This window comes from Monodelphis domestica, chromosome 2 (genome assembly GCF_027887165.1).
Source record: "Monodelphis domestica isolate mMonDom1 chromosome 2, mMonDom1.pri, whole genome shotgun sequence".
NCBI lineage: Eukaryota > Metazoa > Chordata > Mammalia > Didelphimorphia > Didelphidae > Monodelphis > Monodelphis domestica.
The window spans coordinates 408,485,215-408,510,590 of NC_077228.1; the positions used below are offsets into that span (position 1 = coordinate 408,485,215).

Sequence of the window (25,376 nt, forward strand, 5' to 3'; positions counted from 1 at the left end):
TTGGCCACCACAAAGAGTGCTGCTATGAATATTATTGTACAAGCCTTTTTCCTTATTATCTCTTTGGGGTACAAACCCAGTAGTGCTATAGCTGGATCAAAGGGCAGACAGTCTTTTATGACACTTTGGGCATAGTTCCAAATTGCCTTCCAGAATGGCTGGATCAATTCACAACTCCACCAGCAATGAATTAGTGTCCCCACTTTGCCACATCCCCTCCAGCATTCATTACTTTCCTTTGCTGTCATGTTAGCCAATCTGCTAGGTGTGAGGTGATACCTCAGAGTTGTTTTGATTTGCATCTCTCTGATTATAAGAGATGTAGAGCATTTTTTCATGTGCTTATTAATAGTTTTGATTTCTTTGGCTGAGTCATATAGTTTTAATATAAAGTGTTTCTAGTATAAATGTACATGATTTATTGTATATATGTATATTTGTTTCTAGATAGATAGATAGATAGATAGATAGATAGATAGATAGATAGATAGGTAGGTAATATGGTAATGGATGGTAATAGTGGATAGAGCTTTGGACCTGGAGTTGAGAGTATCTGAATTCAGATCCAGACTCAGATACTTACCAGTTGTATGACCTTGATAAAATCATTAGCTGCTGTTTTCCTTAGTTTCCTCAGCTGTAAAATGGGGTCAACAATAGCATCTATCTCTAAAAGGTTGTGTAAGGATCAAATGAAATAATATTTGTAAAACTCAGTACAGTGTCTGGCACATTGTAGATTCTTAATAAATGTTTGCTACCTTACCTTCTCCACCCAGTATGGTTTCTGTGAAAGAATTATGACAATGGATTTAAGTTATAATTTTATTTAATGACTTGGGGGTACATATTAAAAGATCCCCTTAGCAGAGGTAAATAAAGAGTAATACGTTTTTCTGTTCAAATGTAAACTAGATCTCATTGTCCTTGTCAAGTGTTACAGTGATATTTAAAATGGAGTTATATTTTTATTTAAAAATCCAAAATTATTTTTGTAGATTCAGCAACTCCCATCTCTCTCCCATTAGAGAAAAACAAAAGTTAAACTGTGATTGAAATCTTTTAAGAAGACAAGTACAATAAAATTTTTTAAATTATTATAGAAACAAAGTTTAACATTTATTTTCTTACATTTTGTGATCTAGATTCTCTCCCTCTTTCCCCTACTCCCTCCAAGATGTCAAATAACCTGACATGTTATACCATAAAATACATATTTCAGCATTCCTCATATGGGGAAATAAGGCAAATATCATACACATAAGAAAAAACTCATGAAGGAAATAAAGTGAAAAAATACTATGCATCAATCTATATTCAGATTCCATCAGTTCCTTCAGAAGTAGTAGATAGCATTTTTCATCATGATTCCCTTGGAGTTGTCTTGGATCCTTGCACTGCTGATTATAGTTAAGTTATTCACAGTTGATTATCATATATTTCTCATCTCCTGGCTCTGCTTACTTCACATCAGTTCATGTAAGTCTTTACAGATTTTTCTGAAATCATCCTGTGCATCATTTTTTATAGTATAATAGTATTCCAGTAGAATCATATACCACAACTTATTCAGCCATTCTTCTTTTCCTTTTTTTGCAAATGAGGAAATGGGTGCCAAGAGAATTAAAGTGACTTATTCAAGTTTATTCAGCAGATTATTATGTTATGGCCAGTTTGATTTAAGTACCAGTCCTATGCCAGGTACTGTGCAAAGTACTGGAGATAAAATTAATAAAAAAACAATCCTCACCCTTTAGGAAGTTACACTTTAATGGGGAAGACCAGACAGAGGGAAGGTGAAATGACTGGAATTTTGAGTCATCTATAAAAGAATATTGGGAGGGAGGGAGTTTTTTGCTCTGCCTTTTCAGAGAGGTAGACGTTTTTAAGGGTATTGATGAGATATGCATAGCAATTTTAACCAACAACTAAAATAGATTATTAATATTAAAAATCAAGTCATGATATTTTTAATCAGACTTTATGGTGATAATCCACCCAATTTAACAATGCATACATAACTAGCTTTTAAGACTATGAAATAGTTTGTTAGAAACTGATTGGAAGTAATTTTTTATTACCTGGTGATTCACACCTTAATGGTAATAGTTTAAGTCATATTTCTACGTGTTGTTTTTTTTTTTAACCCTTCTCTTCTGTCTTAGAATCAATACTGTGTATTGGTTCTAAGTCAGAAGAGTGGTAAGGGCTAGGCAATGGGGGGGGGGGGTTAAGTGACTTGCCCAGGGTCACACAGCTAGGAAGTATCTGAGACTAGATTTGAACCTAGGACCTCCCATCTCTAGGCCTGGCTCTCAATCCACTGAGCCACCCAGCTGCCCCTCTTATATTACTTCTAAAGGAATAAAACTTGTTTTGCCAATTTTTCTTGGGACAGTGGTACCAAGCTGAATTATTTTAGGTAGTTTATTGATGAGTTACTCCTCTGGATAACTACTCAGTCAAAATATATATAATAAACTCATATACTTCTCTGTCAGTTCAGAATTGAGTTTCTGAGGTGTGGGATAACCTTAATTTTGTTTTAGCACCATTGTACCTGATCACCTGGGAAGGCAACATGGTGTAGTAGGGAAAAACCCAAGATTTTGAGTCAAAGACCAAATTCTAATTTTATCGATTACTTGTTAGTGTGACCTTAAGCCACTTAACCTCGCTGAGCTTCAACTTTCTTCATCTATAGAAAGAATGGGCTAGACTGAACAAACTAAGATTAGTTCAAGCCCTAAATCTATGAGAAGTTGAATCACTTGATCTATGACTTGACGCTATGCGCCCAATAAATGTTTTTATACTGACACTGATTTGTTTGTATTAGTCAATTTTTGCATTCTTCTCAATAGCAAGTCTGTTACTTCCTGGCTTCTGCTTAAGAAGTTGCTAATAGTAGCCTACTATAAAATTTTATGAATTTGTTTTAGATCTAGGAGCTACACCCTGAATTTAGGAATCAGATGAATTTTTAATCTTTCAAAAAATGAAAAACAAGCTTTAAATTTCTCCCCATTGTCCATGAAATAAAATGCAGTGCCCTTTACCTAAATATTTAAGGCCCTCTAAAAACCTTATCTTTCCCTAGTGCATGCCTTCTTCCATCAAATCAGACCCAAAGCCCTTCTTTATCTTGTCCTTCATTTTGCTGCTTCTGTGCATTAATGATAGCTGTCCCTTGTGCCGGAAATGTTTTCTACCTCTTATGATTACTGAAATCCTTTGCTTTCATCAAATCCCAGTCTCAGTCCTTCCTTCTCCATGAAACCTTTTCTAATTTTTCCTTAGCCTAGCTGAAAGTGCTCTCTTCACATTTTATAGTGTTTTGTCTTGATCTCTCCTTTGCCCTTATTTTATCACTGATAGAATCAAGTTATTCAGTTATGTATAATAAATGCCTTGTCTTCCCTCAAAGAGTTTAAGCTTATTGAGGACTGAAACTGGTTTTCCACCTTGGTATCTTCACCTAATACAGTGTTTTGCATGTAGATTTTTATGTTTATGTGTGTGTATTTTTAATTTTATTTTTAACTAATGCAAATTCACATTCTCTCAGTGGAAAAAATGAATATGCATAGTCAAGCAAAGTAATTTCCCCTATTTGGCAATGTCCAAAAAGTATGTCTTAATCTGTACCTTGAGTCCATATTCTCCATATCATGAGTTCAGTAAGATGTTTTCATCATCATTTCCCTAGAATTATGGTTGGCCATTGGTTGATCAGAGTTCTCAAGTCTTTCAAAGTTGTTTTTCTTTACAGTGTAGGTATATAAATAATTCTTCTGGTTCTGCTCCCTTCATCCTGCACTAGTTTATACATGTGTTATCAGGTTTCTCTGAAACAATGTTTTATCATTTCATAGAGCACAATAGCCATTACATTCATATACCATAATTTGTTCAACCATTTTCTAACTGAGGCACCCCTTTGGTTTCCATGTCTTTTCTAGTATAAAAAAGGCTGGAAACAGGTGGTACAGTGAATAAAGTGCTGGACCTGGAGTCAGGAAGACTTGAATTCATGAATTACCTAGTAGCCATGTGATTCTAAATAAATCACTGAATATCTGTTTGCCTTAGTTTCTTCAACTCTGTGTAAAGTGGGGTTAATAACAGTACCTACTTCTTAGAGTTGTGAAGATAAAACAATATTTGTAAAGCACTTTGCAAATATTGAAGGGCTATAATTGCTAGCCATTATTATGTTCCCCTTTTTCTTTCATCCCTTTGAAGATATAGAGCATTGTACTAGTGGTATCACTGTCTCAAAAGTCTTAAAGAGTTTAGTATTGTTTTGGGCCTAGTTCCAAATTGTTTTTTCAGAATGACTAGACTAGTTTATAGCTCTACAAACATTGTATTAATATGACTGAATTTGCCATTTTTCTTTTTGATCAATTTATTGGAAATATAGTAGAACTTCAGAGTTGATTAAATTTACACTTGTTTATTAGTGGTTTGAAACATTTTTGTATGTGGCTATTGATAGGATTTATTCCTTTGAAAATCACCTATTCATATCCTTTGACTAAGAAACACTGCCATGAATAGGCAGATAAAGACAAGAGCCCCACTGAGAGTACAGTGCCACTGAGACCCTCAGTCTAGCCTAGAGCTCACAGCTATTATTCAGGGAAATAGCTCTTGTGGAGGAGGGGCTAGCCAAACCCACCAACTGCCAACCAACTGTCCCTCAAAGGGCAGAAGAAGTGAAGCAGCAAGGTACCCTGAGAGAGAGACAGGAGGCAACATGTGCCAGGCAAGTCAAACCACTGCCACCAAGTCTCCTCTGAGACCTTGATGAAATACAGGTCAGCACCCTGAATTCTTTTGATTAAGTGTCCCTCAGACCACCAGACCTGCTTCTAGCCCAGCCCTTGTAACCATAACCGAAGGGAAGGGATAATCGTGAAGGGTTCTGCCTTCCTTATTACCACTGGTAACAGTTGACCAGCTACCACCAAATAGTCAAATAAGCAGGAGGGCTGCACTGAGAATGGCAGTACCCTGTTCCTGTTTCGAGCCCGTGCAACAATTATCTAGGAAAGCAACTCCTATGGAAAAGGGGCCAGTCGTTCCATATACCTTTAACCATCTTTCCCCCTAGGTAGACAAGCCAGCTACTGAAATAGCAAGGGGTCTTGAGGGCTGAGGGAGGCAGCAAGTGCCATACAAGTCAAACCACTACCACCCCATTGACCACCATCTTACCCTTGCATCTCAGTGGATACAGTCCAGGACCGTGAACCCAACAGCCTTTAGCAATGTGTTCAATGTACAGCTATCATCCTAAGAAATAATCCCTGTGATGATGCAACTCTGCACCTACAGGTGTTATAGCAATATTAAAGACCAGAAAAGTCACTGTTAATCTAACATCAGAAAAAAATGATTTTTTTCACTAGAAACGAACCCCACAGATCATAGGCCTTTGCCATCTGACTCGAATCTAAAACCTTTTGTATTTTGTTGCCTCCCCCTCCCCCCCATTAGAATGTGAGTACCTTGAGAGCCAGGGCAGGAACTTTTTTTTTTTACTTTTCTCTTTGTATCCCTACTACTTAACCCAATACTTTTCATATTAACCTCTTATTCTTATAAATTTGACTCATATATTCCTTATAAATCTGGAAAATTAGGCTTTTATTGGAGAAACTTGTTGCATAGATTTTTACCCCCCTCAGTTATCTGTTGTCCTAATTTTAGCTACATTGGCTCTGTGCAAAAATTTTAATTTTATATAATCAAATTATATGTAATATAAAATTATATAATCAAAATTAGTCATTTTATTTTCAGTGTTCTTTTCTCTTTTTTTGGCTATGAAGTTTCCTCTATCCAAAGATAATGTTATTTTTCTCTTTGTTCCTCTTAATTTGTTTATGATGTCACCCTTAGTTTTAAATCATGTGCCCATTTGGAGCTTATCTTGGTAGACATTGTGAGATATTGGTCTTTACCTAGTTTCTACCAGACTGCTTTCTGGTTTTCCTAACAATTTTTATCAAATAGTGAATTCATATTTGAGTAACTGGAATTTGGAGGCTTATTAAACACCAAGCTACTGTGCTCATTTTTTTTCAGTATATTGTGTGCCTAATTTGTTTAGCCTCTGTTTCTTAACTAGTAACAAATTATTTTCATAAGTACTACTTTGTGGTATATTTTGAAATCTCACACTTGTAGGCCTTTTTCCTTCCCTCTTTTTTCATTATTTCCATTGAGTTATTTCACGTAGGTCCTTTAGACCTAGAATTTTTCATTTTCTTCTCTGTTAAAGTAATCCTTTGGAAGCTTGATTGGCATGGCACTGAATAACTAAATTAACTTAGGTAGTAGTAATTTTTATTGTATTGGTCGTTTTGGGAAAAGTCTAGTGTAAGAACTTCCTAATATAGATTGGCAATATATCTCTGTCTTAAAGAGTTGCCTCGTGATTTTTCTCTGATGATACTACCAGTATGTGTTAGAAGTAGGAAATGAAACCAAGGACAGCCCTGTACATACTATGCCAGGCTGCTTCACCTCCTGGAAGCTCTCTTTTCTTTCCCTTAATATATATATTTTTAAAGGGCTCCTTAACCTTCGAATATCAATACTGAGTGTTGGTTCCAGGACAGAACAGTAAGGGCAAGGTAGTTGGGTTTATGACTTGTCCAGGATCATACAAGTAGGAAGTATATAAAGCCAAATCTGAATCCAGGGACCTCATGTCTCTAGACCTGGGTGTCTCTTCAGTGAGCCACCTATTTGCCCTCCCCTTAACATCTTAAAGTAATTTTGTGAGTGTTCTCTATATCTTAATAGCAAATTTGTGAGATCATCAGTCCTTTTTCCTTTCCTATGTCAATGCTCAAAGCCATGATGATTTAGATACTGAAGAAAACACCCAACTATCTATCAGCTTATTCCTAAATTGCCATCCTCTATTTCTACTCTTCCATATATCTTCCTGCCTTTTCTACTCCACCAACATTGATATGTCCCTTAAAGCAGATTTTTTTTAGAACAGAAAAGACTTAAATTTAGAAAAAGAAGCCTCCACCCAACTCTAATCTATTTTCAGAGATTCTTCCAAAATATTCATAACATTACTCAGATCATCTCTAGTTCATAGCAGTTTTTAATGCACATAGGTTATAGCCTTGGCATGCTAATTATATAATAAATGTTTGCTGAATTTGATTTTGAAATTCAAATGGGTAGGGAAAAAAGGATGGTATATGGATATAGATAGCATTGGTTCCCAATTCATCTTCAAATTTAGGATTACCTAGGTTCTCAGATCCCCGCCACCCCCCGAAAAAGGTCAAAGAGGACACTAAGCAGTATATTTTGGGCCATATGTAGAGTAGAACCTATTCCATCTATAATTCTTCCTTTCTTCCCCATGAGTGCATGGAATATAACTCACGTCTGAGGAATCACTAGGAAGTCTATACTTGCTGCTCTTACTAACTGATGCTGCCTGTTTTGAAGGGGCTTCTTTTCAAATGATTATCATAATTTTCCAGAAGGAAATGCATTTCTTCTTAGTCTTTTGATGTGCTTTTATAGAAATCTTGGGTGCAATGATAAAATTTCTTGATTCTATAACAACTTGATATATGGGATTTGTTGAGCTCTGATTTGGCAATGTCAGGAGAAAATAAGCAGACAATATAATGGGTACTCAGGTATACTTGAAGGCTCAAGGAAACTTCTGTTGGGATTTTTTATGAAAGTAGACTAAAAATAAAAGGAAGAATTTTCATTTCTTTTAATGCTACTGAGTCCTGGTAATGTATTTTGTTATATTTAGGGTTACCTTTAGATGGAAATTTCTAATTATTAGTCTTCTTTCTATGATTAGGTAAGAAGTATTAACTATAGTATTGAATTAAATATATCTTCTTTACTTGCTATTCTATTTTTTAGAAAATTTATTTCTAAATATTCAGAATATAAATTTGATTATAAGTATAGTCATCATGTAAAGAAAGTGATAGATTTTTGTATATAGAAAAGTTAAAATTATTGATTTTTAAATCATTAGGTCTTCATATGATGGTAATATAAACTGGAAAGTTTTATGAACTTAAAGCAGAATTTTCCAAGTTGTGGGCCTTGTGGAAGCTACAGGGGCTGCAAAGCAGGTGCCAAAATTATTGGCCATTTCATACATGTCTCCTACATAAATATTTCCTCTTTTTTTTAATGAAAAAAGTTCAAAGTAAAATAAAGCAAGATTTATGCATCAAATTTATTCTTCTAATGGGGTACAAAAGGAGTTCACAGACACAAAACTGTCTCATTATGTCATGGACCCAGTTTGAGATGGTAGCAAATAGGTGCTTGCATTTCTCTATTGCTTTATACTTGCCCTACTGGGAGACTTATCTCTTCCTCTTCTGGAGGGATGAAGAAGTTGTTTATGACTGATGCTGATGTAATTTTCCCTACCAAACACATTCTGCTGTTGAGTGGAGTTTAGCCCATTGGCATGCCTTTGGAAGACATGGCAGCATATCAGTGGTCAATCTACAGGACACTGCTGTTGTGGGTTCCTCCACTGCTGACCTTCAGTGCCCTAGTCCCAGGCCTCCCAGGCCTTCTAGAGTGAAGAAGGGCCCAGGATCTAGATAGGACATGGCAAGAAATGACTTCTGATGATCAAAATCTTCCTTCCACCCTCATCATCTGCCACTGAGGCCGACCTATATCCCTTTGCCTTTCCCTGCTCCTGGTACCAGGTATCTAGTAGATGAGGAGGTTTAAAGGTTGAGGCTGGGCTAGTCCTACAACAGTCTTGTTTTTGAGAAACAGTTTAGTGCAAAGGAAAGAATATCAGACCTGGAGTCATTGGGCGTGGACCCCAATCCTCACTTTGACACTCAATGCCTAGATTATCATTAGTAATCAGTGAATGGTCTTGGGGCCTCAGTTTCCCTAACTATAAAATGAGTGTTTTAGACTTTCACTTCCATTTAAATCTATGATCCTGTGATTCTGAATATAATGCAAGGATTGTTTGTTAACTTTACTATATTTTTTAGATTTGTTATAAAAATTTTAATTAATGTTATTTTAATACAATATGAATTAAGAAAGTTACATGGATTATTTTAAGCAATACATGGGTGGGCGTGACATTTGTTTTGTTTATCTTTTTTTAAGGGACATCACTATATAAAGGTTGGAAACAACACAGCTAAGGAGTGTTCTTCTAGGATTGGGCCAACTCCATAAAAGATATAGGAAGATAAAAAATAATCCAATTGTCGTCTTTTAAAAAATTAAAACAAATTTTCTTCAATTAATAAGTATTTATTTTCTCTTTCTCTCCCTTCCCAATTGAATGACAACCCTCCCTCTATCAAAAACAAAACACTAATAAATATGTATAAGTAAATAAAGGAAATTCATTGGCCTTGTCCAAAAAAACGGACTCATTCAGTATCTCTGTCAGGGGTAGTGTGCTTTGTTTTCAACCCTTCATAACCCAGCCTTTTGTAAAAAAAGTATTATAATGTTGATTTTTATTCACTTTTTGAATAAAAAGATAAATACTTATTTCTTTAGAGAAAAGGAAATAAATATAATATTAGAAGTCAAACTACCAAGCTGATCTGTTAAGTTTTGACTCCTTTTGTCTATCATCTATCCTCGTAACAATGAGATGGAAAACTGAAACCTGGTTATCAAATCAGAGAGAACCCTTCAAAAGAACCACATGCGTTATTTTTTTCTTAGTATAGTAAGTAGGTAGAATCCTATGCATTGTAGTTTTAAATAAATTAAACATAATTTTTAAAAGGATATTTTTATTTGCAAAATTATTTCCAGTGAAGGAAAGAAATGTTGCCTTAGATAATTGAGCTACATTAGACTCTGTTTAACTGCTTTGTTCTCTTTTTCAGGATGTGAGAGCTTCATGGTGCACTGGTGGGGAAGCTGAGTTTGTAAACTACCCCAATGGATGCAGATAGTGATGTTGCATTGGACATTTTAATTACAAACGTAGTCTGTGTTTTTAGAACCAGATGCCATTTGAACTTAAGGAAGATTGCTTTAGAGGGAGCAAATGTAATTTACAAGCGTGATGTTGGAGTAAGTGAAATTTAAAATGTACAATACCTAATTTAAATTAAGAAAGCTTTGGGCCTTGAGCTGAGACAGATACTACTATTTAGTCTTGTCAAGGAATTCATTGGCTATACAAACATTTTGGCAGCATATCAGTGGTTAATCTACAGGACACTGCTGTTGTGGGTTTCTCCACTGCTGACCTTCAGTGCCCTAGTCCCAGGCCTCCCATGCCTTCTAAAGTGAAGAAGGGCCCAGGATCTAGATAGGACTCTCTAAGAGAATGATTTATGATTCTTTTTTTTTTAAACCCTTTTCTAAGACAGAAGAGTGACAAGGACTAGATAGTCAAGATTAAATGACTTGCCCAGAGTCATTAAGCTAAAAAGTATCTGAAGCTAGATCTAAACCCAGGACCTTCTGGCTCTAGGCTTGGTTCTATAACTATTGTACTGCCTATCTGCCTTTATAATTCTTTTAAAGAGTGTATCTGAATAAGCAATTCTAATGAATTATGTAAGTGTATTATGTTTTTAAATTTACAGGTTATCTGAAAGATTTAACTTCTATTAAGTTATAAAAAGTTTGCTTAAATACCATAATTCACATTTTAAATCTCTTTTTTAAAAATATTATTTTTAAAAAAAATTTGAAGTAAAAGGACAAAAGAAAATTGGTAATTTGCATTTAATGTTTTGGAATAAATCTGTGATGCTTTTAATGAAATTCTTTTGTGATCATATTACAGCTGCCTACATAAACTGAAATGAATTCATGGTACAGGAGTTTTAATACTAAAATAAACTCAATATATAATTAAACATTATATTAAAATAGTTTGCATGATGTCTCCTCCAATAGACTGTGAGTTCCTTGAGAAGGACTGACTTCTACATTTCTTTGTATCACAAGCCCTGAGCACAGTAAATGGTGCTTAATAAATGCTAGCTGACTAAAAGTGAAAAGTATATATATTCTCAGTGTATATTGATTACAAATATGCAATTTAAAACTTGTGTATAATATTTTTTTGGAGGAAAAATCTAAATTCAAGGCCATTTCCCTTTTTACTTGATAAGGTAGTTTGTTTTTATTACCTAATTTCCTACTGGAATTGAGGCTGTTAAAACAGATTTAGGTGGGGCAGGTAGATATGGCCCAGTGGATAGAGAGCCAGACCTGAAGAGAGTAGATCCTGGGTTCAAATGTGGTCTAACACATTTCCTAGCTTTATGACCCTGGACAAGTAACCCTAACCCTAGTTGTCTAGCCCTTACCCCAGGTATCAATTCTAGTAGATTTTTTAAAAAAGACAAAGTTAAATGTATATATAGACATTTATTGTTTAAAATTTCAATTAGCCTAAAACAATTTTTTGTTTTCTTTAAAATTAAGAAGTTATCTTTGAATATTAGCATTCACTATCTTTACTGTTATTTTTTATAGAAAGTATTAATGAAGCTTAGAAAACCTAGAATTACAGCTACAATTTGGTCCTCAGGAAAAATTATTTGCACAGGAGCCACAAGGTAAGTGTATTAAATTAGATTTTTTTTTCCCCAATGAAAACAATAACTTTTTCCTAGATTTTTTTTTGTCTACACTTGTGATTTCATTAATGAGGAAACTCCCTGCACTGTAGATTGGAATGTGCTTTTCAACTTACTTTAAGTTACCTGAGTCACTGAGAGATTAGGTGATTTGGCCAAGGTCATATAGCTTTTTTGTGTCAGGGCAGTATTTTCACTACATTCTTTTAGACACCAAGACCCCTAATCCATGCTGCCTCTCTCTCTCTCTCTCTTCATATTGAGCTGTAAATAGAAGCTTCTATGGTTTACAGTTTAGTCCCTGTGTATAGCTCATTTTTTCATTTTTTTCTCTTATTGAAACTAGTGAAGAAGAAGCTAAATTTGGTGCCAGGCGATTAGCCCGAAGTCTACAGAAACTTGGTTTTCAGGTAAAGTGCATAAGAACATATAAACTGGACATATTTGAGATGTACATTTTGATCACTTAGTCAACAAACATTGTTCTAGTACAATCTTTAGTGCTGGGATTACAAGATAAAAAATGAAACTGCACCTTCCCTCAAGTAGCATATATAAGTAAATACAGAATAGACACAAAATAACTTCAAGGTCATTGTGGGAAAGAAAGTGGGACAGCACCAGCAGCTGAGAGAGAGTGGGGAGGCACATAAGGATATGGAAGGTTTCACTGGGAGTAGAGAAATCTTCATTCTTTGTTCCTATATCCTTAGCATGAGATGCAGTGCACATAATAGGTATTTTACTAAGTAAATACTTATTGACTGATTGAATAGCAAGAAGGCAAGCTTGGCTAGACCATGGAGTATAATTAAATAATCATCAAAAAAACTCCCAATTTGAATGTAACTCTCTGTGCCTGGTAGTAAGTACTTTTAAGTATGGTACTATACTGAATTGTTCTGCAATATGGTGGAGAAATAATAATTGGTATGCTTTTTTTGCCAAAGAGTTTCTCCTAAGCTCATGGTTTCTTACCATGTTCTCCTCTAGTTCTTTAAAAAATCCATTTAATATTTCAGAAATTTAGCCAAGAGAAAAAAAATGGAATATTTTATTCTATTTCAGTACTCACTATAGTTGAATAGTAGGAATCCTTTGTTTATGCCTTTTCTAGTCCATTTTTAACAATCCTTTCCCAGTTTCATGCTGAGATAAGTGAGAACCATCAACTAATGCTTTCAGTAGCATTGAGATTTATTTTTTCACTCTCCCTTTTTATTTAGCTTCTATTACCAAGCAGTAATAGAATCAGGAAATGGCTTTTCAGAAGAAAAGTAAATCAATCTTTCCTCCCTTTCCTTGAAAATACTAAATTTATGTAACTTAACTTGATTTTGTACACAATTAAATCTCCCTTTAAAATATGTATGCATTCTTTAAAGTGTGACATCTCATGAATTTTCATATTAAAGCCCTTATTCTTTAGGCATCATCTTTCCATTGCTTTTATTTCTTTTTTTGGTTCTACAGTATATATATATATATACAAACATATATATATATATATATATATATATATATATCATATAGTAGCCAAACAGATTTAGATTTCATATATAAATGCTATAAGAAATATGTTCCTCAATTAAAATAGTAAATTTTTTTTTCTTATCCTTCACATTTTATTAGGGATACATTTTAAGCAAGATGTTGATTTTCTTTTTTTTTATATTTTATTTGATCATTTCCAAGCATTATTCATTAAAGACATAGATCATTTTCTTTTCCTCCCCCCCCCCCCATAGCCCCCATAGCGTAAATCCACTGGGCATTACATGTTTTCTTGATTTGAACCCATTGCTATGTTGATAATATTTGCATTAGAGTGTTCATTTAGAGTCTCTCCTCTGTCATGTCCTAAAATAGTAAATTTTATATGCTGCTTCTTATTCTTTAAGTATTCATCTTTTTTCCCTCCAAAATAGGGGTTTTGATAAAATAAGAGAGCAGTTTTTAATAACTTATGGTTTAAAGAGAATATAGTAGAGTTATAAATTAATATTATCCCTTTAAGCCAGAGAAAAGAAAACTTCTAGCAGCTTTTAACAATTTACAATTTCGTTTTAATTAAAATAGAAATAGTAAAAGAATAAAGTAAAATGAATATAGTAAAGGAGGGAAATATAGGAAAGAGGTAGAAGGAAATTTTCCTAATGTCTTTACTAATTATCCTATAACTGACTATAACTGCCTATATCTACCTATAACTACCACTAATAACTGCCCCACAAAGTTCCAACCCAATCAGTGTTTAATCCAACCTCCATTAGGTCTGTCAATGAAGACCAGCCACCTTCCAAAAAGTTCAAGGAAGGGGAAAAAACCTGATAGCCCAAACCAAAGACCAAAAACCCAAAAGGCAAAAAAGGCCTCTAATGGCTAAAGCCAAAATACCTCTCAGTAAGCTCAGACCTGCCTTTATAATCCCACACCACCAGCAACCAATCCCCAATGACCAACTCATGCCCAGCAGCCAACTTCCCCACAACTGCCAGCCCTGTCAGCAAATGACAGACAACCCAACTGAGCCCAGCAAGGGGCTCCCCAGTTCCTATGGACTGGTTAATCCCTACATATCTCTAAGGTAAGAGAACTTCCAGGTCCCCTGTAAAATTAAAAAAGGAATAAATAATTCCTTTTTACAGACTTAATATTGGTAAATTATCTCACAGGTGCCTTAAGAGGGAGAATTAGAATACATGAAGTCTTCTTATTAGGGCTTTTGAAACTTAATATTGATCACAGTGATGAGTGCAGTATGTAAAAGAAATTTGTGTATAATTCTAATGTAGGGTCATATGAAAATGATTCCTTCTGTTTAACTTAAAGAGGATCACTTTAACTTGTTTAGCCATCAGGGTAATAATTTTTATAATTTTCATCCTAGTTCCACATTTTCTGAAGTTGAAGATAATAAATGACAATACAGATGGACTAGCCAGCTGGTTATGAGGAGAGTAGGACATGAGTCCAGGTCCTCCAACTCCAGGCTGAACATTTTTCCACAAAGCATAAAACTGCTATGCTAAGTTCTCACTGTAACTTCTTTGTTCATGTGTTTGACAAGAAAAATAAAAAAAACCACTGAGGTTCTAGACATTCTTGAAAAAATATTCTAGGATAACCAGATGTTCTTGTTTTTCAAAATAATTTGATTCTGCTTTTCCCTTCCTAAAGGTAATATTTACAGATTTTAAAGTCGTTAATGTTTTGGCAGTATGTAACATGCCCTTTGAAATCCGATTGCCAGAATTCACAAAGAATAATAGGCCTCATGCCAGGTAGGTATTGAATGAATATAACCAGCTTTTTACATTTGAATCACTTAGAAAACTTTATATTTGTGTATTATATTAATTAGAGCATCTCTTTTTGACAGTTATGAACCTGAACTTCATCCTGCAGTATGTTATCGCATAAAAGCTCTACGAGCTACATTACAGATTTTTTCAACAGGAAGTATCACAGTAACAGGTACTTTATATAGTCTCCGAATTATGTTACAAGAGTCTAAATGTGATAAGATGTTTGTATATTAATATAAAGTAATTGAAACATATAAAAATTGTAGTTAATATCCAGGATGGTGATTTTATATTTAACTCATTAAATTGTTATAATAAGTATGGTACTCAACAGCATACAAAGGAACCTCAGATGTTGTGAAGTAAGTGGTAGATGTTACTTGGGGAAACTCAGCTGTAATTTGTGAATTCTCTGAAATAACCTGCTACTTCAGTTTTTAAAAACTTAAGAAGCAATTATAGGTCAACAACCTGAGATACTCAGAATGATTTTTGGTGTTATAGTAATCAGGGTTATGGAGGGAGGTGCATATGTGGGAGCTTGGCTCAATAATAACATTGCTGAGCTAATTAATGATATTGAAAGCAAAATTTTAATAGATACGGTTGCTTTCAATATTTCCTCCACCATTAGTTTTTCCTCCCTTCTATCACTGACCTGTAGACACATTTCCTGTATCCTATTCTTACTCATCTTGCTAAGAAAGAAGACTGATATTTGCTGATTAGGGTTTAGCGTATGATCTCTTCCTTGGAACTTGCTGAAATGATAGCCTCAATACATCCTTAGGGAGATAAACTTGGCTTCTTCTCTCTTTTGCCTATCCCTACTTCCCTGACTTGAACTTGACACCATTTCTCCCATAGTATCACCAAGTACACTAACTTCTAGACAGGTTTCCAATGAGTATATCTTCTTTAGCTTCACATTTTCATCTTGATTTGAAAAATAAACTTGATAAATAAACTTTGTTTTTAAAGATGATAATATTTGAACTTCCTACAACATAGGGTTGTTATGAAGAATATGAAATGCTACATGTGAACCATTATTAGGCTTTTGAATATATTTCCCATAACATGTAGCTATGAGTTATATATGTATAAAATGTGTATGTACTGAAACAGCAACTGAAAACTGCCAGAATTTGCCAAAGTACTACAGAGGAAAACTTTAGTCAGGGATCTTGAAAGTTATTTTTAATCCACTTTTATTGAATTGACAATTGGTGAAAAAAAATTAATTTTTAAAAACCTCCAGTCTAGAAATAAATTTTTAAGTGGATTTTTGTAACTAATTTTTATCTACTCAATTCAAAGTATTTTTAAAATTAACTTTATGGTAGAATTCTGGTAAGCATAGGAAGACAGTGAACCAAATGCAGAGTGTGAATTAGAACCTAGAGGACAACATGCATAATTGACTACTACAATATTGAGAGAAGTGCACAATGCTTTGTCATTATAATGACTAAGGTTGACCCAGGAGAAGAAATGAGAAAATGAGCTTCCTGGGGCAGCTAGGTGGCTCAGTGGATTGAGAGCCAGGCCCAGAGACAGGAGGTCCTAGGTTCAAATATGGCCTCAAGACACTTCCCAGATGTGTGACCCTGGGCAAGTCACTTAACCCCCATTGCCTAGCCCTTATACTCTTCTGCCTTGGAGCCAGTATATAGTATTGATTCCAAGATGGAGGGTAAGGGTTTAAAAAAATTTTTTTAAGAAGAAAAAGAAAATGGCCTTCCCTCCCTTTTTGTAGAAGTGAATGGTCCTATAGGTGTGGACCATTATGTATACTTCCAAAATCAGGTGGTATGCTAATTTATATTCCAATCCCTTTTTTCTCAAGTTTGTTCAGGGTTCACTTACAAGCTATAGGCTAGTTTATCAGATGGCTATTAAAATAACATCTGTACCCAGAGTAGCTGTAATATGCTATCACACATGTGATCAGTGATTATGAACGGTGCTAGAAATTTATGGAAGAGATGTTTTTGTATCTCCTAGTGATAGGGAGTCTGAAGATACAACATTTGGGTCTCACACCCAGAACATATCAGATAGGACTTGAACCTAGACTTTCCAAACTCTTGAGACTGGCTATTTCTGGGTATTTGTGTGTGTTGTGTCCTGTCGTGTCACGTGTATGGTGTGTGTGTGTGTGTGTGTGTGTGTGTGTGTGTCTGTCTGTCTGTCTGTCTGTCTGTCTGTCTGTCCACATACATATAGCACTTACTGTTACAAAGTTTTTTCTTTACCTATGTGTAAATCTGCAGCTTCTACCCATTGTTCTTAGTTGCACTGGGGGAAAGAGAGGCTTCTAATTAAAACAAGTCTTAATTCCCCTGTCAGGTGTAAAACTTTCACATACTTTGAAAATAGCTAGTTTGTCCCACCTTAAGTCTTCTCTTTTTCAGGATAAGCATCTCATGTTCTTTCATTTGATCCTCATATGACATAATTTTGGAAGACAACTGGTTGTTTTTCATTTTAATGCTCATCATTGTCCTTTCTAAAATGAAGCTGATAAAAGAAACATTTTTGTTCAGAGGAAAGGGAACTTCCCCTGCAGCAATTGAGTTGGGATACCCAGTAATACTTCTTGCAAACCATGTTCTTCCCTCTTAAACTTGGCTTAAGACAACCTTCTTGGTTTTCCCAGATTCACTCCCCCTAGTTGATCCTTGCTCCTTACCACTTACATATCTCATACTCTTTTCATATTTTTTTATTTGTACTTATGTTTATCATTTTTCTAAAGTGTTTTTTGTATGTATAGACTTTGCATATTGAACTAGGACTTCCTCAAGGTCAGGAACTTAGGGATGGACTGCACTACCCCAAGAGTGGAGATTCTTTCTTCTCCACAGAGTGGAGATTTTCTTCCTTCCACAGTATTTTCTTCCAGGGGTTGGTCCGCATTAAGTGAATGAGATTGTATATATGTGTGTTTTGGTGTGTGTATATGTTTGGAATGCTTATTTATTGTTACTGATTGACCAGCTAAAATATCAAACTTCTGGGGGCAGCTAGGTGGCTCAGTGGATTAAGAGTCAGGCCCAGAGATGGGAGGTCCTGGGTTCAAATATGACCTCAGACACGGCAAGTCACTTAACCCCCATTGCCTAGCCCTTACCACTCTCCTGACTTAGAACCAATACATAGTATTGATTCCAAGAAGGAAGGTAAGGGTTTTTAAGAAAATAAATACAATTAAACAAAATATCAAACTTTTTCTGGTTTTCAGTAGTTTAATTGTGCCTCATGAAAAGAGGTGAAGTAAAACACTAGGTTGCTAAACAGTTTTATTTTTCCTGAGAGTTCTAGAAGACTAGGCTTAAGTCAACTATGGAGCCACTCTCTTCGGTCTCATAGCTTCCAAGAAAAGATACAAGGTTAATGGAAATGAGGGAACAACATAGCATCAGCCATCTCCTTCATGTTTGTGGCAAAAACTCTTAACCCCAGAGGTACTTTCCTTTCCAGCTTTCTGCCCAAAGTTGTTCTGCCCTTGAGCCTATATATATATATATATATATCCTCTTTCTCTAGTAGGTATTTACTACTTCTATCTTTTTCATATTGCACTCTTCTTGCCCAAATCTGCTTCATTACGAGGAATATTTTGATGTTGATCTAGAAGAGAGATTTTAAAACTCAGATAATCTGATACTTTAGTTCACATGCACGTGCGCACGTGCGAGTGCACGCTTGCACACACACACACACACACACACACACACACACACACACACACACACACACACACAATATGACATCTTGTGATTTGGCCAAGGCAGCTCAAGCAAAATTTGAATTTAAACCCATCTTCTGACTCTAGAGCCAATCTGACCTCAAATCTAATACTTTCCCCACTATGTTACATTATTTACACATAGAGAATGATTTTTAAATGAAATTTAAAATGTAGGCTATAAAATTTCAAGCAAAGGTCATACTAAATATTTCTGTATGTTTAATAAAAATCAGAGTAGCTGAGATAAAGCAGAGGACTTAAGTTAGCCAAGTAACACAAGTAAAATCTTCCTTTTGTCTCAGTTACTCAGGGAATTATTGTTGGTTCTTCATAAATTTAAATAGATAATAAGGAGATAATAAAATGATTTAAGGCAAGTTGCCTGAACTGTCTTTCTGATATCCAAAAACTAGTTACTTGCAGTCTTCTTACAAATTGTCCATAAGTCTTTTTTTGATTCTAATAAATATTTTGGGAATTCTCAAATATCCTATTTTTAAGAGCAGACCTACCACTGGCCAAGTACCATGCTAATTCAAGTTCTATGTTGGGTTCAAATGAGGGACTCAATAAACCATTGAACAGTTAACAAAAAAATGGTTTACTTAGCAATCACCTAGAAAGGATGCTCAACAAGGATATTCTAGCACATACCTCAGTTCTAGTTATGAAAATGCCTCTGGTTAGTTGGCTAACAAGTGATGATCAGTCTTGGGACCTCTGTTAAATTTGAAGGGCTGTTACTTCATGTGGTTGAACCTTTTTAATTTGTTTGGGTGGCCAGGAAGCTACATCAGTCAGAGGCACCTAGGATGTCTTGTTAAGTAGTGCACAGCTTGAACCCTGGCCCTATCAAGTTCTGGGGTCAGCTTTGTCACCTTTTAGGAAAACAAGCCTAATCTATTTTGGGGGTAGGAGCCTTGGTACATTTCTGGTCCTATCATATTTGGCAAAAGTAATGATTTATATAGTAAAAAGTCAAATTACACTAAACAAGAGTACTGAGATTTTTTTGTTGTTGTTCCCAAGATTTATTAGCTTATATGAACCTTTCTCATCAACATTAAGATGGCTAGAAAACTGAGCCTGAGAATCACTAAACTCTTACTGTTTTAGCTTAATTTTCTTTTATCTATCATATAGATATCAGGTGTATCATTTATAGGTAATGTAATGACCTATAAAATTATATTAAAACAGTTTTAATTTACATTTTGAAATACTGTAATTTACATTTTTGTAGGTCAACTTTTTATGGCATTTTCCTTTTTTTTTGTTACAGGGCCAAATGTAAAGGCTGTTGCTACTGCTGTGGAACAGATTTACCCATATGTGTTTGAAAGCAGAAAAGAAATTTTATAATTCACCACTTAATTGGTTAGGTTCCCTAACTGAGCACCTTTTAAAACTGCTGCACATTGGACTCAAGTCAAAAGGAAAACTGGACCAACAGTAACTGAGGAAATAGACTCTTTTATTTGTTCATGGCCACAGTGTAAGCTCCAGTCCCTTTGGATTTTATTTTGAACAGTGCTGTAATGTAAAAAGTTTACAAGACATGAAATTGCTGCTTTTACAAAAGGACATTCTATTTATTTTCGCAGTAATTCTCGTGTCATAAGCAGAGCTGTCACAGTGTGCACTACCTTTAAGACATATTTTGGTTGGGTTTTTGGGTTTTTTTTGGTTGTTTTTCAGTTTGAGCTAATGTGTTTTATTTGTGAATAGTCTTTTACATTTTTGTATGCTGAACATGGGCACCAAAGAAGCTGTAAAAGTTATCTTTTTTCAATTGATGAATGTGTGCACAAATAAAAGTTTGGAAAAGATCTCTCTTCATACCTATTCTATTATTTTTCTTCCCCATTTTCTATTTTAACTGTAATTGTATTACTCAGAATTCATTTTTTTAAACTATGCAAACTTAAGTCTTTTGCTGAAGTGTTTTTTGGCTTCCATTTGAAGTGTATTTTGTATATATGCTACATGTGTACAGTATGTTCTTAATGCTGTGTTACCAAATGTCAGTTTTTCTTGCAAATTAGAAATAAAAATGTATATAAACTATAGGGAATAAGAGTAGAACTTTATAGATGCAACATAATGTCTTACATTGCTAACTTAATATGATAGTGTTAAATATCTTTTGAGAGTTCAAAAATTAGTTTAATAAAGAAACTCTTTTTACCCACAGATTGGATGTGAAAAAGCCGCCCTTTTGGGCTGCATCTCAGTTACCTTTATTACTTTGAAAAAACTTCAGTTACAGCTGAAGGAAAGTGATCGAGGTTCTCAATGTAAGCCTGTCCTGTACAGGCTCCCGCTATTCTTGACAGTTTGATAAAGTTGTGCATTTATGACAAGAAGTGCCCCAGGCTGTGCCATGCCTAAACTATTGTATATTTTAGAAGGAAGCTCACTTTGGACTTGAAAGCCATTTTGTGTGAGACATGTCCTTTCTCTCTAGTTTTGTCTTATTTAATGGAGCTAAAAAAATAGGGAATTGTTTAGTACAGTAAATGAAAATGATACTAAATAACTTTATGAGCCAGCATCCTCTTTGGCTCGTTCCTGAGCATCAGAATGGTAATTGTGCTACAGGAATGCCCTATGACTTGAATTTAACACAGTTAACAATGTTTTAATACTGAAAAATAAAACTGAGTTTCTGCATATCAGTGGAAACAATAGAGAACAGAAGATTCCATTAAAATCGGAATGGATCAAAAATGATGTGAGCTCCATTAAGTAACTTTTCCTGTATATTATAGAATGCTCAATTAGGATGAATTGTACAATTTTGTACAAATGTTATATGTTCTTTGTGCCCTTTTTTTCCCCTGTTCTTTCCCACTCTCCATCTCGTTGCCCTAAAAGAAGTGAAAAGGCTAATAATTTCAAAATAAAATTCTTTCTTGTGGAGGTTTCTCTTGGGTAATAAGCCTGGCTTTGACCATGATTTTGAATTTGTAGGTTATTTTAATGTTCTCATTAATAGTTTTTTTGCTATATTTAATTCATTTTAAAATTCAGTAGGTCATTTAATTTCATGAGATGTAAAGAATCAAAATGGATGAACAAAAACTACAGATACTGTATTGTTAATCAGTTTGAGCATATATACTTGGTTTTAATGAACTTCCAATCCTAAGATGTTAATAAACAAGGGAGAATTAAGGAAAGAAGTGCATATGGAACAGTGACATTTTTTAAAACTATATAAAAATGAGAAAAAAGGAAAAATTGAACATGACTAACTCCAAAGAGTAGACCAAACAGTTTTAAGATTTTCAGCAACAGATAAATCAGCTGGTTCAGCATTTTCTCAAATAGTGTGTTTGGTTTCAAAATATGGGAGGGGGTGGTGCTGAGAGAACAGAGATTGTTTCTAAATAGTTGAATCAGTATTAGCAGGTAGTAGTAGATTACAACCCAGTAGGATAAGAGCAACAAGTGGATATATAGTAAGAGATAATTGGTTGTAAAACATCTGTCACACACATAATTATACTGGGGAAAGAGTAATAAAAATATAACTCTTATCTACAACTCTTCCTATTTTTGGAAAATCAAAGAACTCTGATGTTAGTGAAAATAAGTAAACATTTAATTGGAAATTAGAATTATTGGGGATTTTTGGGGGTTTTTGTTTGTCTGTTTATACTGTTTTCATCAGCAGTAACCAAGTAAGTTTTCAAGCATTTGTTGAACTTAAAGTATTCAAGGTTTTATGGAGTGGACTGTTTGAACTTCAACAAAGGCATTTGAGGGAATCCCTAAAGCTCTTTTTTTTTTTTTAAAGACAGTTTCTGACAAAAAATTCTGTTTCCCATCTGTACTGAAGCTATGATAGAAAGACTACAAGATTGCCATATACTTATTCTTAAAATGACCATTCTTTAAAACTAAAACCTGCATGTGAAATTACTACACTTTTAACACAGAGCATCCTTCTTAAACCTCTTACTATCCATTTTTCTCTTGTCCTTTCCCAGGAAATCTCAGTAGTGGCCCTTACGAGCCATTCTCTAGGTAGAATTATTTCTTACATTGTATTTTTTATCTGAAGCATTTCTCTGATATTAAAGCTATTGTTGCTATCCTAGATTTCTATCTTCCCCAATTTGATATGGGGCAGCTAGGTGACATGGTGGATAGAGTATTGAGGCTTAAGTCAGAAAGACTTATCTTCCTGGGTTCAAATCTGGCCACTGACTTGTAGGATCACTTAACTTTGCTTTAGCTTCTCCTCTGTAAAATGAGCTGGAGAAGAAAATAGCAAACCATTCCAAGTACCTTTGTCAAGAAAATCCCAAATGGAGTTACAAAGAGTTGGACATAGCTAAAACAACCGAACAATATTAATTTGATATAAAGACGTATGAGAAATTTAAGGGTTTGTTAAATTCCAAAATAGAGGGTCCTCTACTGTTCTAAGACTCATTTAAAAGAAGAAGGAGGAGGAGGGAGGGAGGGAGAAAGAGAGAGAGAGAGAGAAAGAAAAAGAGAGAGAAAGAGACTAAGAAAGAAAGAAAGAAATGTATTGCAGCAGCTAGGTAGCAAAGTAGATAGAGCACCAGGCATGGAGTTGGGAGGGCGAGTCACTTAATCCCTATGCTTAGCCTTTGTTACTCTCTTCTGTTTAGAATTGAAACTAAGATAGAAGGTAAGGGTTTTTTATACAATATAGCCTGATTTTGTTTTTTGGGGGGGGGGTTGATTTGAAGTTTTGATACATCCTCTACAGTTTGTACAGTATCATGAATCTTTATTGGTTGTGACTTTTTTACTTGCTTTCAAACTTGCCCAAGCCTTTAATTTGGAGAAAATATACAGAAATTTCGCACAGAAAGCAATTCCTGGTTGGATAAGTTATGCATTTAGATAGAAGCATATATGACTCGTTCACTTCTAATGAGCTTCGTACAAGTGAAACATGTGCATTAGGTGACCTAATCTTTAATGTTACACATCCATAACGTGACACAATTTGCAGCAGCTTGAAGGTTAACTCTGGAAATGGCTAATTGGTTGTAGCCTGAGGTAGTGAAACTCCTGAGGACTGCAAAGAAGTTGCAGGTATTAGGCACTTCAGCTTTGAAAGCCTCAATAGGAGAAAGTTTTGAAAGCTTACTTTAAGGCAATGAAATAAATGTAACTGATTAGATATAGATCTAACCTCTGGATTTCATGACTTCAGAATTTTTCACTAAGAGTTGTAATTAAATATATATGGTCCCATATTTCCAAATTCTCTTGGCATCTCACTTTGGTAATACGGAAAAATGTTTAAAAAATTCATCGTTCTGTACTACTTCATAACTGATTATTTGCATGAGCACTGGGATGTAGACTATATTCACATAGGTTCAGGAAGCCCATTTGTAAGATACTTAGCTTTAAAATTACTACATGAATTTTAACATGAGCTATAGAAACCTTTACTATTCTTAATTAGATACAGGTCAAGTACAACCAATTGAAAACCTACCCATCAACCTAACCCTTTCTAGACTAAAAAAGATGAGCTGTACTCATAGAATTTACTGCCTTCTCTTACCAAAAGAAAAAAAATCCACTCTGCAAACCAGATTCCTATAGTGGTAAAGTTATATTTAGAAATCTGTCCCTTATACCTCTGAAAATAAAATTGTCATTTCCTTTTTTTTTTGGATAAGATATATCTAGGGAACAAACTGGTCATGTGATTGACTGCTGAAGGGGCCTGTTCTTTCTTAAATTGCTCAGTAAGAACAGTGAAAAGCAATAATCATATTTTCTCTGGCCAGTTCTTAATTGGTTCCTAGGGAATGGCAAGTTGATTGGAGATGTCTGTTTCCTCTACCCTAGTTTGACTTTAAAATGAAGAGCTGATTTTTAAGTCACTTGTGACCAGATAAGGAAATGCCTTAAAAGTTTAGCTTCAGACACTAAAGTTTAAAAAAAAATACCAAGTGTATAAAATTACAAAGACACTGTACGGTGTCCTTACACCAAATCATTATCATTGGTGTTTGTGTGGCATCAGTGCTCCTGAAAGAGATGCCTTGATTGCTCTTTACCACACAACTTTTTGCACTCTAAGAATTGCTCTTGGTGTTTTGTTTTTTGAAGCTCCGTTGGCACTAACTTCTCTCTCTGATGACTCATAAGATAAATGTTGTGTTTCACATAGTTCCTGAAAGAGAAAGAGTCACTAATGAAAACATCATTCATGCTTTATACAGTGCTGTTTTAAAAAATATTAAACATATTTTAAAAACCACCCTGGGGTTTATAAAATTCTAGAGGTCCATCGAGGTCATGTTATGACATTGAAACCTTTTTGTATAAAATATTAGAACACAAGTTTTTGTTGAGTGCTGTCCAAGGCATATTTATCAAAAGAATTGGAAGGATGTCATTATAGCATAGTTTTACCTGCAATTTTGAATTCCAAAGTACAGAGTTATAGTTTGGTTTACCATGGGGTCCTCAAAAAGTTAATCACTCAGAAATCCTACTATTTCTCATTTTCATTACAGTACCCAAAAAGTTAATTGCTAAAAGTGAGGAGAAATGAGTCATTCTGGTCCCTTCCAAACTCAGTCATTAAGATATTTACAATTTGTGTCAATTTATATATGTAAATATATCACCATCAATTTCTTGAAATGCCTTTTTCCTTGATTTTTCTTTTTCTTT

General features: G+C 34.7%; 2 protein-coding genes across 9 annotated transcripts in view; one reads left to right on the forward strand and one right to left on the reverse strand.

Annotated features, from left to right (window-relative positions):
• TBPL1 (TATA-box binding protein like 1) overlaps nt 1–21,630 on the forward strand; it is a 54,213-nt gene extending 32,583 nt beyond the window's left edge. For 3 of the 5 annotated variants that reach the window (XM_056818828.1, XM_056818827.1, XM_016428907.2), the window contains exons 2-7: nt 9,912–10,101; nt 11,524–11,606; nt 11,974–12,037; nt 14,808–14,911; nt 15,010–15,104; nt 19,975–21,630. In XM_056818828.1, coding sequence (XP_056674806.1) covers nt 9,967–10,101; nt 11,524–11,606; nt 11,974–12,037; nt 14,808–14,911; nt 15,010–15,104; nt 19,975–20,054 — 561 coding nt within the window. In that variant the 5' untranslated portion in view covers nt 9,912–9,966 and the 3' untranslated portion in view covers nt 20,055–21,630. Of the gene's footprint in view, nt 1–3,650; nt 4,772–4,804; nt 4,824–9,911; nt 10,102–11,523; nt 11,607–11,973; nt 12,038–14,807; nt 14,912–15,009; nt 15,105–19,974 lie in introns of those variants that run through there. The other 2 variants (XM_007507870.3, XM_016428906.2) reach the window with 2 other exon arrangements.
• The window catches only part of SLC2A12 (solute carrier family 2 member 12), a 94,581-nt gene continuing 89,354 nt past the window's right edge, over nt 20,150–25,376 (reverse strand). For all 4 annotated transcript variants that reach the window (XM_056818826.1, XM_016428910.2, XM_056818825.1 and 1 more), the window contains one exon: nt 20,150–24,870. In XM_056818826.1, coding sequence (XP_056674804.1) covers nt 24,717–24,870 — 154 coding nt within the window. In that variant the 3' untranslated portion in view covers nt 20,150–24,716. The remainder of the gene's footprint in view (nt 24,871–25,376) is intronic.